General features: G+C 40.7%; 1 protein-coding gene across 3 annotated transcripts in view; it reads left to right on the forward strand.

Annotated features, from left to right (window-relative positions):
* scai (suppressor of cancer cell invasion) overlaps nt 1-14261 on the forward strand; it is a 180752-nt gene that overhangs the window by 154165 nt on the left and 12326 nt on the right. For all 3 annotated transcript variants that reach the window (XM_080212011.1, XM_080212013.1, XM_080212012.1), the window contains exons 14-15: nt 11164-11236; nt 12783-12956. In XM_080212011.1, coding sequence (XP_080068137.1) covers nt 11164-11236; nt 12783-12956 — 247 coding nt within the window. The remainder of the gene's footprint in view (nt 1-11163; nt 11237-12782; nt 12957-14261) is intronic.

The raw sequence follows: 14261 nt of genomic DNA on the forward strand, positions 1-14261 counted from the left end.
GAATGCTTCGTGCATTCAGATAAAGCGCTTTCATCCCAGCCTTCACCTGGACCCTATTTGCTGTAACACCACCAACCATACTCACGCCCCCTACTCCCTCTATTATTGGGACATCCTCGGCCTCTTCCCTTACCTGTACCCTCTCCTTAACTTTAGACCTCGTAACATCACCTACCCTCACACCCTCCCCCCCCCCCAATTAGTTTAAAGCCCTGTCTACAGTCCTCTTTACTCGATTCGCCAGCACTCTGGTCCCAGCACGGTTCAGACCAACCCCATCCCGCCCGAACAGGTCCCACCTACCCCAATACTGGTGCCAATGCCCCATAAATTCAAACCCATTCCTCCCACACCAATCCCTGAGCCACCCATTCACTTCCTTAATCCTGTCAACCCTACGCCCGTCTGCACTCGGTTCAGGCAGTAGCCCAGAGATGACCACCTTGTCGGTTCTACTTTTTAATTCCATTCCCAGCTTTTCATACTCCCTCCCCAGATCCTCAGTATCATCCAGATAACATTGCCTACCAGAGAGACCACTTAACATCTGATCCATCTATTTTTAGAATAGGACTGATGCAGATGTTATTCCAAAAGGCAATCTTTTATCATGAAAAAGACATTTATGAGTAATGATGGTAAGTGGTGATTGCGATTCGGTGGCTATATTATATGCTTGTGCTAAGTTTTTGCCGACCTGATAATCCAGCAAACAAACCTTCAATTAAAGGAAGCGGATATTGATCAGCACACAACAGTGGATTTATGATTGTTTTAAAATAACCACACTTGCTAATTGGACCATCTGTTTTCATGTCAGGTACAATGGAGGTAGCCCAGTCACTCGTAACTGGTGAAATTCTAATTCTTCAACCTTGGGATGAATTGCATATGACACTGCTTTTGCTTTGAGATTTTTTGGTTGACTAAGTTTTATCTTGAGTTTCACTTAAACTCCTTTCATTGAGCCGAGTAGTTCTTCGAGTACACTCTTGCAGCACTCTTCCAGAAGGTGCTGTAGGTTCCTTTTGGCATCAGTCAATCTGTTGACAGCATTCTAGTTAAGCTTTATCTTCTCTAGCTATGATCTTCCAAATAGTGCTGAAAACAGACCACATAGAAAGGTAACTCTGCTGTTTGCCCATTCAACTCTATGTTGACCATGATGTAATCTTTTGACAGCACAATCTCTTATATGTATGTCCTTAAAAATCACATCAGCTGGTTTTAAAGGAAGATGCTTCAGCTTTTGTTGGTATGTAGTCTCAGGAATTAAAGATACAGCAACACCCGTATCAGCTTCCATTCTAATAACTAATCTCAGAATTATCCAGAATCTAAGTAATTCACCCTGTATGATAAAAACGTTCTCTTGGATCACTTCATATTTTTGGACATTCTCTTCTTCACAAGTCATAACTTTTTTCTTCCATGCTATAAATTCTTTTTATGGGATGCAATTTGTTGTTGTTCTTGAAGGTGTCTAGACTTTTTTCTTCTGAATATTCTTGTCAGGGTATGTTCTATCACACAGCAAAGCATCCCTTCTTTTCAAATATGCCAAATATTGCCTGGAATCATGCCCTTCTCTGATTAGAAAAACCCCTTCTTTAAGAATGACACTGAGAGCACCTGACCTTTTGCAACAGCGTAGTGAGTCTGCTGCTCTGGCATTACACACTGCAACACATGCCTGGACCATGTGGCTGAGAGTCTACCTGATTATTTTTAAAACCCTCCTTTTTTTCATACTTGGTCTTCCTTCAATGGCACCTCAATCTTTAATGCTGTTGTTGATCTTCCATAGCCTTCTAATACTCAAAGTTCAAGGACCCACAATGGTTTTATTTAATTAGTCTCTCTTTGTGATGCTTTCAATGAAACATCCCAATTCGGCGTCAATATTCTCTTTGTAATGTCCTAACAGTGCCAAATTCTCCGTCCTCACTGGCGGCGACTTTGGGGTGTGAATGGCCGGAGATTTTTTCATTTTCTCATTTTTCATTGAGAAATAATATCCTACTTCTTGTATGCTTCTTATCATCAGAATGACCTTTTTTTTGTTAATGTTATTGCCTCTGTTTCCATCGAGCTATAGTCATTTTGAACTTTCGTGACAAAACTTTTAACTGAGGCTGATTATCTGCAGCATTATTGAAGCAGCCCACTACAATTTATGATGTCTGAACTTTAACTTGCAAAGACTTCCAAAACTGTTGTCTTCAGATATTTAGACGTACCGGATTGTAGCTGAACAAAACAAACAAATCACTCTACAACTTCACCATCGCTGGTCACGTACCTTAAAATTAATGTTAATTGTTCCACATCACACTCATCTGGGGTTGAATCAACTATTATGGAATAGTATTTGGCATCTTTTATTTCATTAGTTAATTGATTTCTGAACTGCTCTGTCATTATTGTGATGAAGTCATTGTAGTTTTGGTGAGTTTAAAAAGTTGGTCTCCCCTGAGCCACAATATTGATAACTTTTCAGATGCTCTATGAGAAGCAAATCAAATTCACTGAAATATTCAAGGCAAGCTAAAAAAAAAATCACCTCTTCGATTTGACAATGATGTCTCTTGGAGGTAGCCCCAAAGAAGACAGCAGTTTGACTGTGGCAGCAACATGTTTCAGCATTTTCTTCCAGTAAGAACAGTCTTTTTCAAAGTGAGCCGATAAAGCAGAATCAATTCTTCCAAATAATTTACATCTTTGAAGAGAGACACACGTAGCTTTATTATGAACTTTGGAAGTTTCAGTCAGCAGTATCTTTTCTGACATTTCTCCAATTAGACTACCTGTCAGCAAATGTTTGTTTCTCTTTACCAGGGTCAGGGATTAATTTGCAAACATTACAGTAGACTGCCTTAGAGGTTTTCAATTTCTAAGTTCCATCATTCCATTTCTCTTCACCCTCAGAAAATGGGACTTATGAAGATTGTTAACCTGCTCTCAGTCTGCAACCTCAAACTCTGGTCTCAAATTTTCTATATTACCCATGTTTTCTGGTATATTTCATTTGACCATAAGACAATGTCTTCAGAGTAGGTTTGTTCGCTTATTTCAACAGAAGAATCAGCAATATCTTGCAGTTCTGTTGTCATTAGTCCACTTCTTGTTCAGCTTTTTCAGGTGACGTGGAAATCAGCCAGTCTAAGTTGTCAGATAATTCACCCATACTTTTGGTGGATGAGGATGAATGTACACTGTTCAGTAATTAAACTTTTTAAGTACATTGACAAACTGTCCTCTTGCCTCACCTTTAATTTTCTGAGAATTTGCCTGGCAAGTTGATAGTGTCGATCTGTTCTTGCACATCCTGAAACTAAAATCCCGCCCGAGGTCAAGGGACTTTTCTATGGTCTTTCCTTCACCCGCTTCGATTCCTATAGCAGGCATGATGGTAAAATTACAACCACAATGTAAGTTCTTTTTAGGCAAGAGTTGAAGCACATTTAGAAGTCTTACTCTTCATCTTGATTTTAAGCAGCCAAAGAAACGTGCCTGAAAGAGCAGGCATTTGCCCAGTCAGTACCTGTGCAATCAGGTTCAAGCTCTGCACAGATTTGATTGATCAATTAATTATGAAGCTGCGATTCTGATCATGGATTTTAAGCATCACTCACTTGAGTCTCCTGCCCATTCCCCCTCTCTTAAACTATTCCACCCATGAACCCTCAACCCCATCGCACTCTTTTTCTCCTTTCATAATGCAAACTGGCCCTCACACAACACCTGCAACGTCCTCACGTACACTCTTTCCCCAACACCCTCGCAGTCTTTCCCTCCCACTCCCAACCCTTCAGTCTCCCATTCTCATTCACTTCGCTCACTTGTTCACGTTTCAAGGCAGCGTCTCTCACAGACCATGGCTGTCACACTTGTTTCTTGACTCGGGTCTGGTTGTGTGTCTGTTGCTGCTTGCTGACTTGGGTCCGCTCTGCTGCTGGCACAACCTAGTGCTCGGCTTCTCGTGGCTTAATTTGGGGCACCTGTTGCCGGCCTGGGTCCACTAATGCTGGCATCTGACACAAACCAGCTCGGCTCCTTATGGCTTTATTTGAGATGTGGAGATGCCAGCGTTGGACTAGGGTAAACACAGAAGTTTCACAATGCCAGATTAAAGTTCAACTTTAACCTGGTGTTGTGAGATTTCTTGCTTTATTTGAGGGCAGGGGTGTCACATGTCTCTTACTGTTTCTGGCCTGGATCCACTAGTGCTGGTGCCAGGTGCAGACCTGCTCGTCTGCTTGCCTCCTCGTTGCTTGGTTTGCAAACCTCGGCAGTTAAATCCCTCATCCTATGCTGGCTGTAATGTCTCTCCCTTTTCTTCTCTTGTGGTGTTGTGCATGCCTCAATAAGTTTAAGTTTGTTAGCTGTTTTCCTGCAGTTTCAGACTCAGCAACCAGAATTTGCTCTGCATTTGCTACTGATTTTGAGTCTATCAGCAAATGCAGAGGAATCAGAGACCAATTGGATGCACAGTACTCCAGCCCAGCAAGGGACCTCGCCCATTGATCAGAACCCTGTGCCTATATATGATGTATTGCATTGTAAACCTGCCTTTGCTTGACAGCATTTGTGTTACTGCAGGTAAATAAAACACAGATAATCAATAATAATTTATCTACAAAATTGAGAGGCATAGACAGGGTAGATAGTCAGAGGCTTTTTCCTAGGGTGGAAGTGTCAATTACCAGGGGGCACACGTTCAAGTGAAAGGGGAAAAATTTAGGGAGATGTGCGAAGGAAGTTTTCACGCAGAGAGTGGTGGGTGCCTGGAATGCGCTGCCAAAGGAGGTGGTGGAAGCGGGTATATTAGCAACATTTAAGAGCCATCTGGATGGATATATAAAAAGGGAGAGAATAGAGGGATACGTCCGAGTAAGGGCAGAAGGTTTCTTTAGTTTAGTTAAGGCATCATGATTGGCACAAGCTTGGAGGGCCAAAGGGCCTCTTCCTGTGCTATACTTTACTTTTGCTCTGAGTGTTTGGTGCCATTCTATTTTAGCCCAGTTTCTACACAAAAATTTTAAAGATTTGCTGATTTTTAAAAAATAACGCACACACAACAAATGTCTCTGTCCTTGTCATAATGTCATCTAATTAGTAGACTATTAGATCATAGAAAGATGCATTTAATGGATATGTGTAGAAGCAATTTTTAAGAAAAAGTAGTGTCTGATCATTGTGTTGTATATTTCACAGCCACGTTTTTCAGAAGTTTTTGTCCAAATGTTATTCACAGTATTTTGATTAGGGTTGCAATTCTAAAATCCAGATGCATTTAGAAGATTATCCATTGTCCATTTCATGTTTCTTATGCCTGTGGTCAGTAGGTAAAGTACATTAGCCCCCTCTGGTGCTTCTGTCATAATCTTCGTGTGGCGAGATTAATGTGTTGTGAGCTGCTCACCTCCTATTTGTTTAGGTGCTAATTTAATATCATTAGTATTATTCCTGAACTTAAAATCTTTGACAAATTTTAATAAGCAAACTGCAAATATTAGACCTTGGATGTGGAACACTATTGTTTTAACCACAGAGTGTCTGTACTGAGCACTTGCAGGTGAGGTGTGGTGCAGTACACTCATTGCTTAGCCAACAACATCTGTGTTGCTTTGCCCACATCCATCAGATGGATGTGGCCATGTTGTCACAGGTCTTCTACATGCTAAACTGGTCACGACCACCTGGACATTCATACCTCTATGGTAAAGGCACCTGCAGGCAAGAAATGAAGATGGCAGACATTGACACTGATAACTGGGAGATGGTCACTGAAGGCTTTGTTCTTTGGAGACTGACTACTTGAAAGGGCATTCATTGGAAGAGGTGAGCAAAAACAAAAAACTGCTGGCTAGAATGAGGAAAAAGCTGAAAAAAACCTGAATGCCAGTGAGTTATGCACCTTCTCAATCCACTGTCTTCCTTTGCAACAAATGCAGCAGAGACTTCCACAATAGTGGAATAGCCCACCAAGTGATACTTTGCATCACGGTGGTCAACTCTGTGCTAAGTATTGTCTCAAGACATGCTGAACTGGCCATGATCCTCCTGGACATTCATATCTCCACATAAAGACACCTGTAAGCAAGAAATGAAGATGGCAGACAGCTGCTGAAGGCTATGTCCTTTGTCTTAGAAAACAGTACAATGATGCAGTGAAATACAGAGTAAAATTCCTAAATATGCTTCAATCCTTGCCTGAAAAGAAGTACTTGCGTTATATGTACAACAACAGGTCATATAATATTAACGAGATTGACCATTTAATGCTGACCTCTGAATCATTTCACCCTCTAGGCTGTGCCCACTAAAGAAGGTAGTTGGGTCTGTATAAATTTGCTACCTGTATGACAATTATGTCTGATTGTGAAGACTATGGCTGGAATTTTACCGATGTGCCAGTTCCGATTCCGGGGGCGGGCTTGGCTCGGAGGAGAAGAAAACCAGAGGCAATGGGTTAAGGGTGAAAGGAGAAAAGTTTAAAGGGAATATTTGGGGGTGGGGGGGGGGGGGGGGGGGGGTGCGTTCTTCACGCAGAGTGGTGGGAGCGTGGAATGAGCTGCCGAATAAAGTGGTAAATGCAGGGTCACTTTTAACATTTAAGAAAAACTTGGATGGGTTCATGGATGGATATGGTCCAAGTGCAGGTCAGTGGGACTAGGCAAAAAATGGTTCGGCACAGACAAGAAGGGCCAAAAGGCCTGTTTTTGAGCTGTAATTTTCTATGGTTCTATGGTATGGTTCTAACAGCATTTTCCGTTGTCCTTGGGGGGGATGTGCCTATAAAATTCTGCCCTATGATTCCATTAGTCTTAATTGGTATGAAGTCTTAATTCTAGAAATAAAAACATGTGCAATCACTGTGTCATTTAGTTCCCCAAAGTGAAATGGTTTTATAAGTGTTGACTGGAATTTCTGAGATTGCGAAAGAATGGTTATATGCAGCTTTTGTGAATGCTCTGTCACAAAGTCCTGCATGCTCTAATTTCAAAAAACAAATAGTTCTTGTAATCAGAATTCTTGTTTCAGTAGCTATAAAAATAAGCTGTGAGGTAGAAATGAGAAAGCTCTGTTGTATCCTTTGGTAGAACAGTGCAGGCATTCAAATGTTGGTTGATAAGAATTGTAATTGAGGCAAGTTTGTCCCATTATTCTGAATAATTCACTCATCCACTGTCTGATGCTATTGATTTTAAAAATATTAAAATTACTCAGAGGGGCGTGAGGTTCTGTTATTTTGTTACAGTAGTAGGGCGGCACGTGGTAGCACTGCTGCCTCTCAGAGCCAGGGACCTGTGTTCAATTTTGGCCTCAGGTTACAGTCTGTGTGGAGTTTGCACATTGTCCCTGTGTCTTCATGGGTTTCACGATGTGGAGATGCTGGCGTTGGACTGGGGTAAAACAGAAAGAAATCCCACAACACCAGTTTAAAGTCCAAACAGGACTTATTTGAGAACTCCCAGCCACCTGACGAAGGGACAGGCTGTCCCGAAAACTTGCAGCTTTTGCTACAAATAAACCTGTTTGGACTTTAAACTGGTGTTGTGGGATTTCTTTCTGTCTTCATGGGTTTCCTCAGGTGCTCCAGTTTCCTCCCACAGTCCAGATGTGCTCTAAGGTGGATTGGCCACGGAGACAAAATTGACCCTTAGGGCTCGATTTTACCATTTGGAGTCAAAAGGCTGGATCCAGACATATTGCAGATCTGAGCCCGGAATCATCCTCACAGTGTGCCCATACGCTTTTTGCCGGCTCCGGTCTGATCCACTTGGTGGGCGGGGCTTAGCGCTGACGGAACTATTGGAGCTTTGAACTGCGCATGCGCAACTTGAAAAAAGTCTGAAGTAGCATGCCCGGGCGGGGAAAAAAAGCAGAGAAAGCGACTCTCTGACACATGGAAGAGTTGGCAATAATTATACCTGCTCTTGTTAGGGAAAATATTGTTCTAACTATTTGATAACGCTATTGAACTCTAAGCTTTTGTCAAAAGATTACACGCATCTATTACTGTCTACTTTTGTCTCAGTAATGAAGGTGAGCTGCTTGGATTATTTTGGGCTGAAAGTATCTATTTGCAGGGCTCAAGTGAAAGATAAAATTTGCATTTCTGAGAATCTTCGACCACATAGAACAAAGTACATCCATATCATTTTGAGTGTCTGTTCATTCATGTCACAGAGACGTCTCTCCATCAACATATTATAAATATATAACAACCAGTACTTGTAGCATATATACTGAAGCAACAGTTCTTTAGAAAAAATTTCTAGACCCAGGAACATCTAGGATATACTTAAACAGTGTCAGAAGTTTAATATTTTAGATCAAATGGATTGCCACTGCTAGGGGGTGTGGGCTGGATATTGGCGCTCTGACAAGGATGGTCGAGGAGGATGGTGGGGCAGACTGACTTCACAAGGGCAGAGAGTGCTTCGGAGGTTCCCCTGCAGAATAGAAATCTGCTTCGGAGGTTCCCCTGCAGAATAGAAATCTGCTTCGGAGGTTCCCCTGCAGAATAGAAATCTGCTTCGGAGGTTCCCCTGCAGAATAGAAATCTGCTTCGGAGGTTCCCCTGCAGAATAGAAATCTGCTTCGGAGGTTCCCCTGCAGAATAGAAATCTGCTTCGGAGGTTCCCCTGCAGAATAGAAATCTGCTTCGGAGGTTCCCCTGCAGAATAGAAATCTGCTTCGGAGGTTCCCCTGCAGAATAGAAATCTGCTTCGGAGGTTCCCCTGCAGAATAGAAATCTGCTTCGGAGGTTCCCCTGCAGAATAGAAATCTGCTTCGGAGGTTCCCCTGCAGAATAGAAATCTGCTTCGGAGGTTCCCCTGCAGAATAGAAATCTGCTTCGGAGGTTCCCCTGCAGAATAGAAATCTGCTTCGGAGGTTCCCCTGCAGAATAGAAATCTGCTTCGGAGGTTCCCCTGCAGAATAGAAATCTGCTTCGGAGGTTCCCCTGCAGAATAGAAATCTGCTTCGGAGGTTCCCCTGCAGAATAGAAATCTGCTTCGGAGGTTCCCCTGCAGAATAGAAATCTGCTTCGGAGGTTCCCCTGCAGAATAGAAATCTGCTTCGGAGGTTCCCCTGCAGAATAGAAATCTGCTTCGGAGGTTCCCCTGCAGAATAGAAATCTGCTTCGGAGGTTCCCCTGCAGAATAGAAATCTGCTTCGGAGGTTCCCCTGCAGAATAGAAATCTGCTTCGGAGGTTCCCCTGCAGAATAGAAATCTGCTTCGGAGGTTCCCCTGCAGAATAGAAATCTGCTTCGGAGGTTCCCCTGCAGAATAGAAATCTGCTTCGGAGGTTCCCCTGCAGAATAGAAATCTGCTTCGGAGGTTCCCCTGCAGAATAGAAATCTGCTTCGGATTTTTCTTTAGCAGGTCGCTTACAGCGCAGATCTGGAATGGATCAGAAGAAGGTAAAGTGGGATTTGGTAGTAGAGTTGGGCCACCATTCAATAAATAGAATTTACAAATTAAATAGACTTAAATGCAAGCTAATGCATTTAAATCGTCGGGCATCCTGATTCAGGCACGGACCGGATCAGCACCTGAATCGAGTGTTGGTAAAGTCACGATTTACTCAGATTCAGGTGCAGATCGCATTAAAGGCCCGGCGCCTGTACTTAATGCAATTTCGCGCCCAAAAATAGGTGCACATTGTTGGTAAAATCGGGCCCTTAGTTCCAGGAGGATTATCAAGGTATAGACGTGTGGTTAAGGGGATAGGGCCTGGGTGGAATTGTTATTGGTATCGGCTCAATGGACCAAATGACCACCACCTGCACAGTTGGGATTCTATGATTCTAGTCAAGGCCAAAAGGAGAGTTAATGGAAGCTATTAAAATTATGAAAACATTCAGTAGAGTGAATATTAATTCTGAAGTGTGACTGTAGAAAGTCTCTGGGTCTGCACCTTGGACAAACGTGTGATTATTGTTTCATGACCGACATCAGAAACTGATCTGTTGGTTATTATCCAGCCCAATGTAACTGAAATATAAGCTATGAGGCAATTATTGTTGAGGATTATATTGTTTGGTTATATAGCAGCCTTCAATATAATGCTCTCAGGGGGAATTAGTGTAATCGTTTTAACAGGAAGTGGTAAAGTACTTGCTTTGAAAAAGCTGCGCATTTAATTTTTCAGTCATATCTTCAATTTTGCTATAACTCGGGCGTACAGAATTAATGATCAGAATGATCATTTCTGATTCCTATTCAGAATGACTGACTGTAAACTTTTCTGAATGTTCACCTTCACACTAGTGAGCAATCAGTTTTTCAATATTTATGATTATCCACCTAATAACTCCTATTAGGCTGATAGGTCTGGACAAGGACTACTTAGTAATTTGTAACTGCTGAACTAACTTGCGGTAGATTTTATAGTTTTCATTCTTTAAAGATGAAGTTTGGAATCCAGAAATCAAACTACAAAGCAGAAATGACTTCCCCTACTTTTTTGATTGGAGAGCGGGATTCTCCTTTATCTGTGAATGCACATATGATTCTGTTCAATGTACTGTATTGCGCATCTCTGCTAAGTGGCGTATCCAGACCTTCTAAAATGAGAGTCTACAGTGTATTAGCCAATGGTAACAAATGAAGGAATATCAGCCCAGATTTTGTGGTCAGCGATGAACTAGTGGCGTTTATTTCATGTATGCGTAGTCACAGACTTTCTGTGGAATTTTATACACTGATTTGTGCATAGATTTCCAAAACATCACAGCACCCTCTGAAGGGAGGATCTGGAACCTGTCGGAACAGGACATGCAACTGCATATCACTTAACCAATCTGTAATGAAACGTGCTGAGTTGAATCAAGGAAGTATAAATTAGAATATTTAATTCACTGTCAACTGTGGACAGAAATACAACAAAGAGGGGAAATAAATGGACTATGAAGGTGAGTTAGAGAAAAAGAGTAAAATTTAGTTCATCAATAATTATCTCCAAAGAGATGCCACTCCATTTTCAGCCAGAGAAGCTGTTTGGCAGTCTCACTATGCCTTAAAAATTCACATGCTTGAATGGACACACTTATTTATTTTGCAATACATTATTCTTTATTTTTATGCTATGTTGTTTTTTAAGAGCTTCAAGAGTCACAAATTTGAATTGTAATTTCTCTTTGTTGCAGAACTTTATCAACTTATTTGGCCAGCCTTTAGTCTGCCTGCTTTCACCAACAGCCTATCCCAAAGGTTTACAAGGTATGCACATTTTAAAATACTGATTGGAAGACATTACTTAATTATCATGCCATTCACTATTCCACAGTTAAAAATGATTTTGCAGTACAATATTACCATTATTTTCTAAATTATCCTAGGACGCATCCATGAAGCTTCTATATTAGTATTGTAAACAGTATTTTGATGTGATTCCTAAAATAACCCAAAGACGACTATAGGAAAATTGGAGTTGTGCAATTTCATTCAATATGTTGTGATGATGCTGCATCTTTAAGAAATGTTTGTGTTATGTTCCTTTTGAAGGAGATGTTGTGTTTCAACTCTGTTTAAACAATGCTGATTTATCTGCAATTGACAGCCCACATGCTAAGTTTGCAGAATAGTTGTTACTAATTATTGGGGTATTTGTTTTAATCTGGGTTAATACAGTTTAGTTATTTTTAGGGTTGTCCCCTAGAGTTTTAGAGTAGGGTTTAATTAGGCTGCTTGACAAGAAGACACTGTCATATGAATGGTTGGAGCTAGGCTTACAGAGAGACAAGCAGGTAGTTGCTGTTTGAATCTCATAGGAGCAGCAGGTCTTTCTCTCTCTCTCTTTCTGGAAATTGAAGTTAGGGACCTGCTAGAAAATGGGTAGTCCTCTCCAGAGCGCTGAAAACAGAGTTTCTATCCCTCCCTCTCCAGAATTCTGCTGTGTGAAGACAAGTCTCTTCCTGAATTTGTGCTGTTTATGAAAACATGTCTTTCTCTGGAGGCTGTTGCCTGCAAGTCAGAAGACAGGTTTTTCTCAATACCTCTGCCAGAGGTGTTAAAAGACTAGAAGACTGGCAACCACATAAACCTGTGTTTTTGCTCAATTATTCTGGAGAAGTTTACATCTATGGGGAATATTGCTTAAATTGGAACTAATAGAGGTAGCTAGCAGTTAAGAGTTATATCTTGAAATGTTTAATTGTTTCAGTTGGTAAAAAGTTATGCTAATTATTTTTGTTATAGTTAATCTGTATTGTTTTGTTTTAATGAAAGCTTCCTAGTGAGTCAATAGAATCAGGCCTGGAGCAAAACGTTATATGCTCACACTAATGCCAAAATCAAAAAACTTTGGGATCTAGTCTAACTTAATAATATACCTTGGAGTTTCTAATCTGGTTCCTAACAATGTAGAAGGATAAATATGTGGAACAGATCACCATGGGTGGTGGAACAAGAAAGCTCAGTGAGTTTGAAAGGTTTATGTTAACAATGGAATTGGAGATGTGAGAATTCGCTGTGGAATACTGTGGAGGGATGGCTTTGGATGTCTTCAGCCTGAAATTTATTGCTATGTAATTCACAACTGAATTCAAATGTTGGGAGTACTATTTTGGTAACTAGGCAATTATCATAATAAAGCCAACTTAAACTTGAATGCAGTGAAAGGTGGTATGTTAATTAAAGTTTTTTTTGTTAAGTATTCAAAGTCAGAGATGTTCTCATTGTGCACCGTTAACATTGTGTTCAGAGTTCATGATAATTATAGATGGCCCTCCCAAAATCTTGTTAAATTGTGTGCCTCTCTTTGCAGATCAGACTCAACGTGGCAGCCTTTTTACCCTCTTTCTATATAATCCTCTGATGGCCTTTCTCTTTATGTGTCGACTCACAAGTATGAGAAAAGGAATGTGGGATAAATGTCAAGAATATCTTCATAAGATTTACAGGGACATAGCTCACCTATTGACTAAATCACGGACTGTGGGTAAGTTATATTTCACACACCAGGATGCTGTTTTATGAAGAAATGAATGCATGAACAAGTAACTAAATTAGTCTCAGTAAGAATGCTGAATGGTCCGATTAATCAAGCTCGCCACCCTTCAGCATTTAATTAGAAAGAATATAGCATTTTTCTTCTGAAAGCAGTGAAAGATGCTTTGGACATAACCTGTACTAACTTGTTAGTTAACAAGCCAATTTTAAATATAAAACAAAAAGATGAGTTGAGATTCTTTAATTTAGCGTGCAAATCATTTTTGTCATTCCCCAGTGACCCCACATCACACACTTTCCACCTGCCATAATTGTAAAGTGCTCAGCAATGGGATTTCTGTTATTTTTTTAAATTTTGCACCTGTAATTTGGGATTATGAGACAGTTGCAAAATGTCATAACTAAGCAATAATGCTGCACAATGTATGAGGGAAGAACTGTGTGTATATATAAAATTATTACATGTTTGTATAGGTCAAGGTTTCCAAAACTGGGTTCTGTGGGAAATATTCAGAGGTTCCTCAGTAAGCCAGGCTGTTGTTTAAAATTTGAACAATGCTAGGAAACTGCTTGTCCAATCAGAGGCTGTTGATAGGCCCACCAGTGAATCTATGAACAGCCAATGCAGTGAGAAGCCAGCCTCTGATTGGACAAACAAGAAACAGCAGGAAAGTAAGTCCTCAAAGGTTCAGGCTAGGGCTAGAGCCTTGTCATTAAAACGACAAAAGGAAAGCAAGCCTTAAGTACTTTGTTGAATAAGAGAACTTTTTAATTATAATGAGTGTATTCATACAAGAAATAGAAAAGATTGTAAGAATTTGTTTTTTTTTGTTTGTGCCTACTGCACAAAAGTCACTTTGTGGTTTAGCTCTTTTAACATGGTAGGAATGTTTCTTATGGGTTCCTTCAGTAGGCTTGGGAGGTCAAAAGGGTTCCGTGGTGGAAAAAAATTGGGAAATGTAGATATAGGTGATGCTTGGTAAATTTGTATTTATTGCCCATTTATAGTTACCCCTGAAAAAGTCATATTTGGCTGCCTCCAGCAGTCCTTGCACAACATCTGGGAGGTTTATATGATTACTTGTATTGTGGGGAGTGTATTAGATTTGACCGTAAAATTAAGTTCATGGAGCAGCATTTACTGTAAATATGGAGATATAAACTGGTTGGACTATCTCCAAGCCAGTTTTTTTTCCATTATGTATTACTAGTGGAAAGTATATTTGTTTCTCAAAGTAAAGCCGTTTCAAAATTCTGAAACAGAACGCTGAGTCCCTGAGCAACTGGGAAGCAT

The sequence above is a fragment of the Carcharhinus amblyrhynchos genome, chromosome 25 (genome assembly GCF_965287045.1).
Source record: "Carcharhinus amblyrhynchos chromosome 25, sCarAmb.v2.hapA, whole genome shotgun sequence".
NCBI classification, from domain to species: Eukaryota; Metazoa; Chordata; class Chondrichthyes; order Carcharhiniformes; family Carcharhinidae; genus Carcharhinus; species Carcharhinus amblyrhynchos.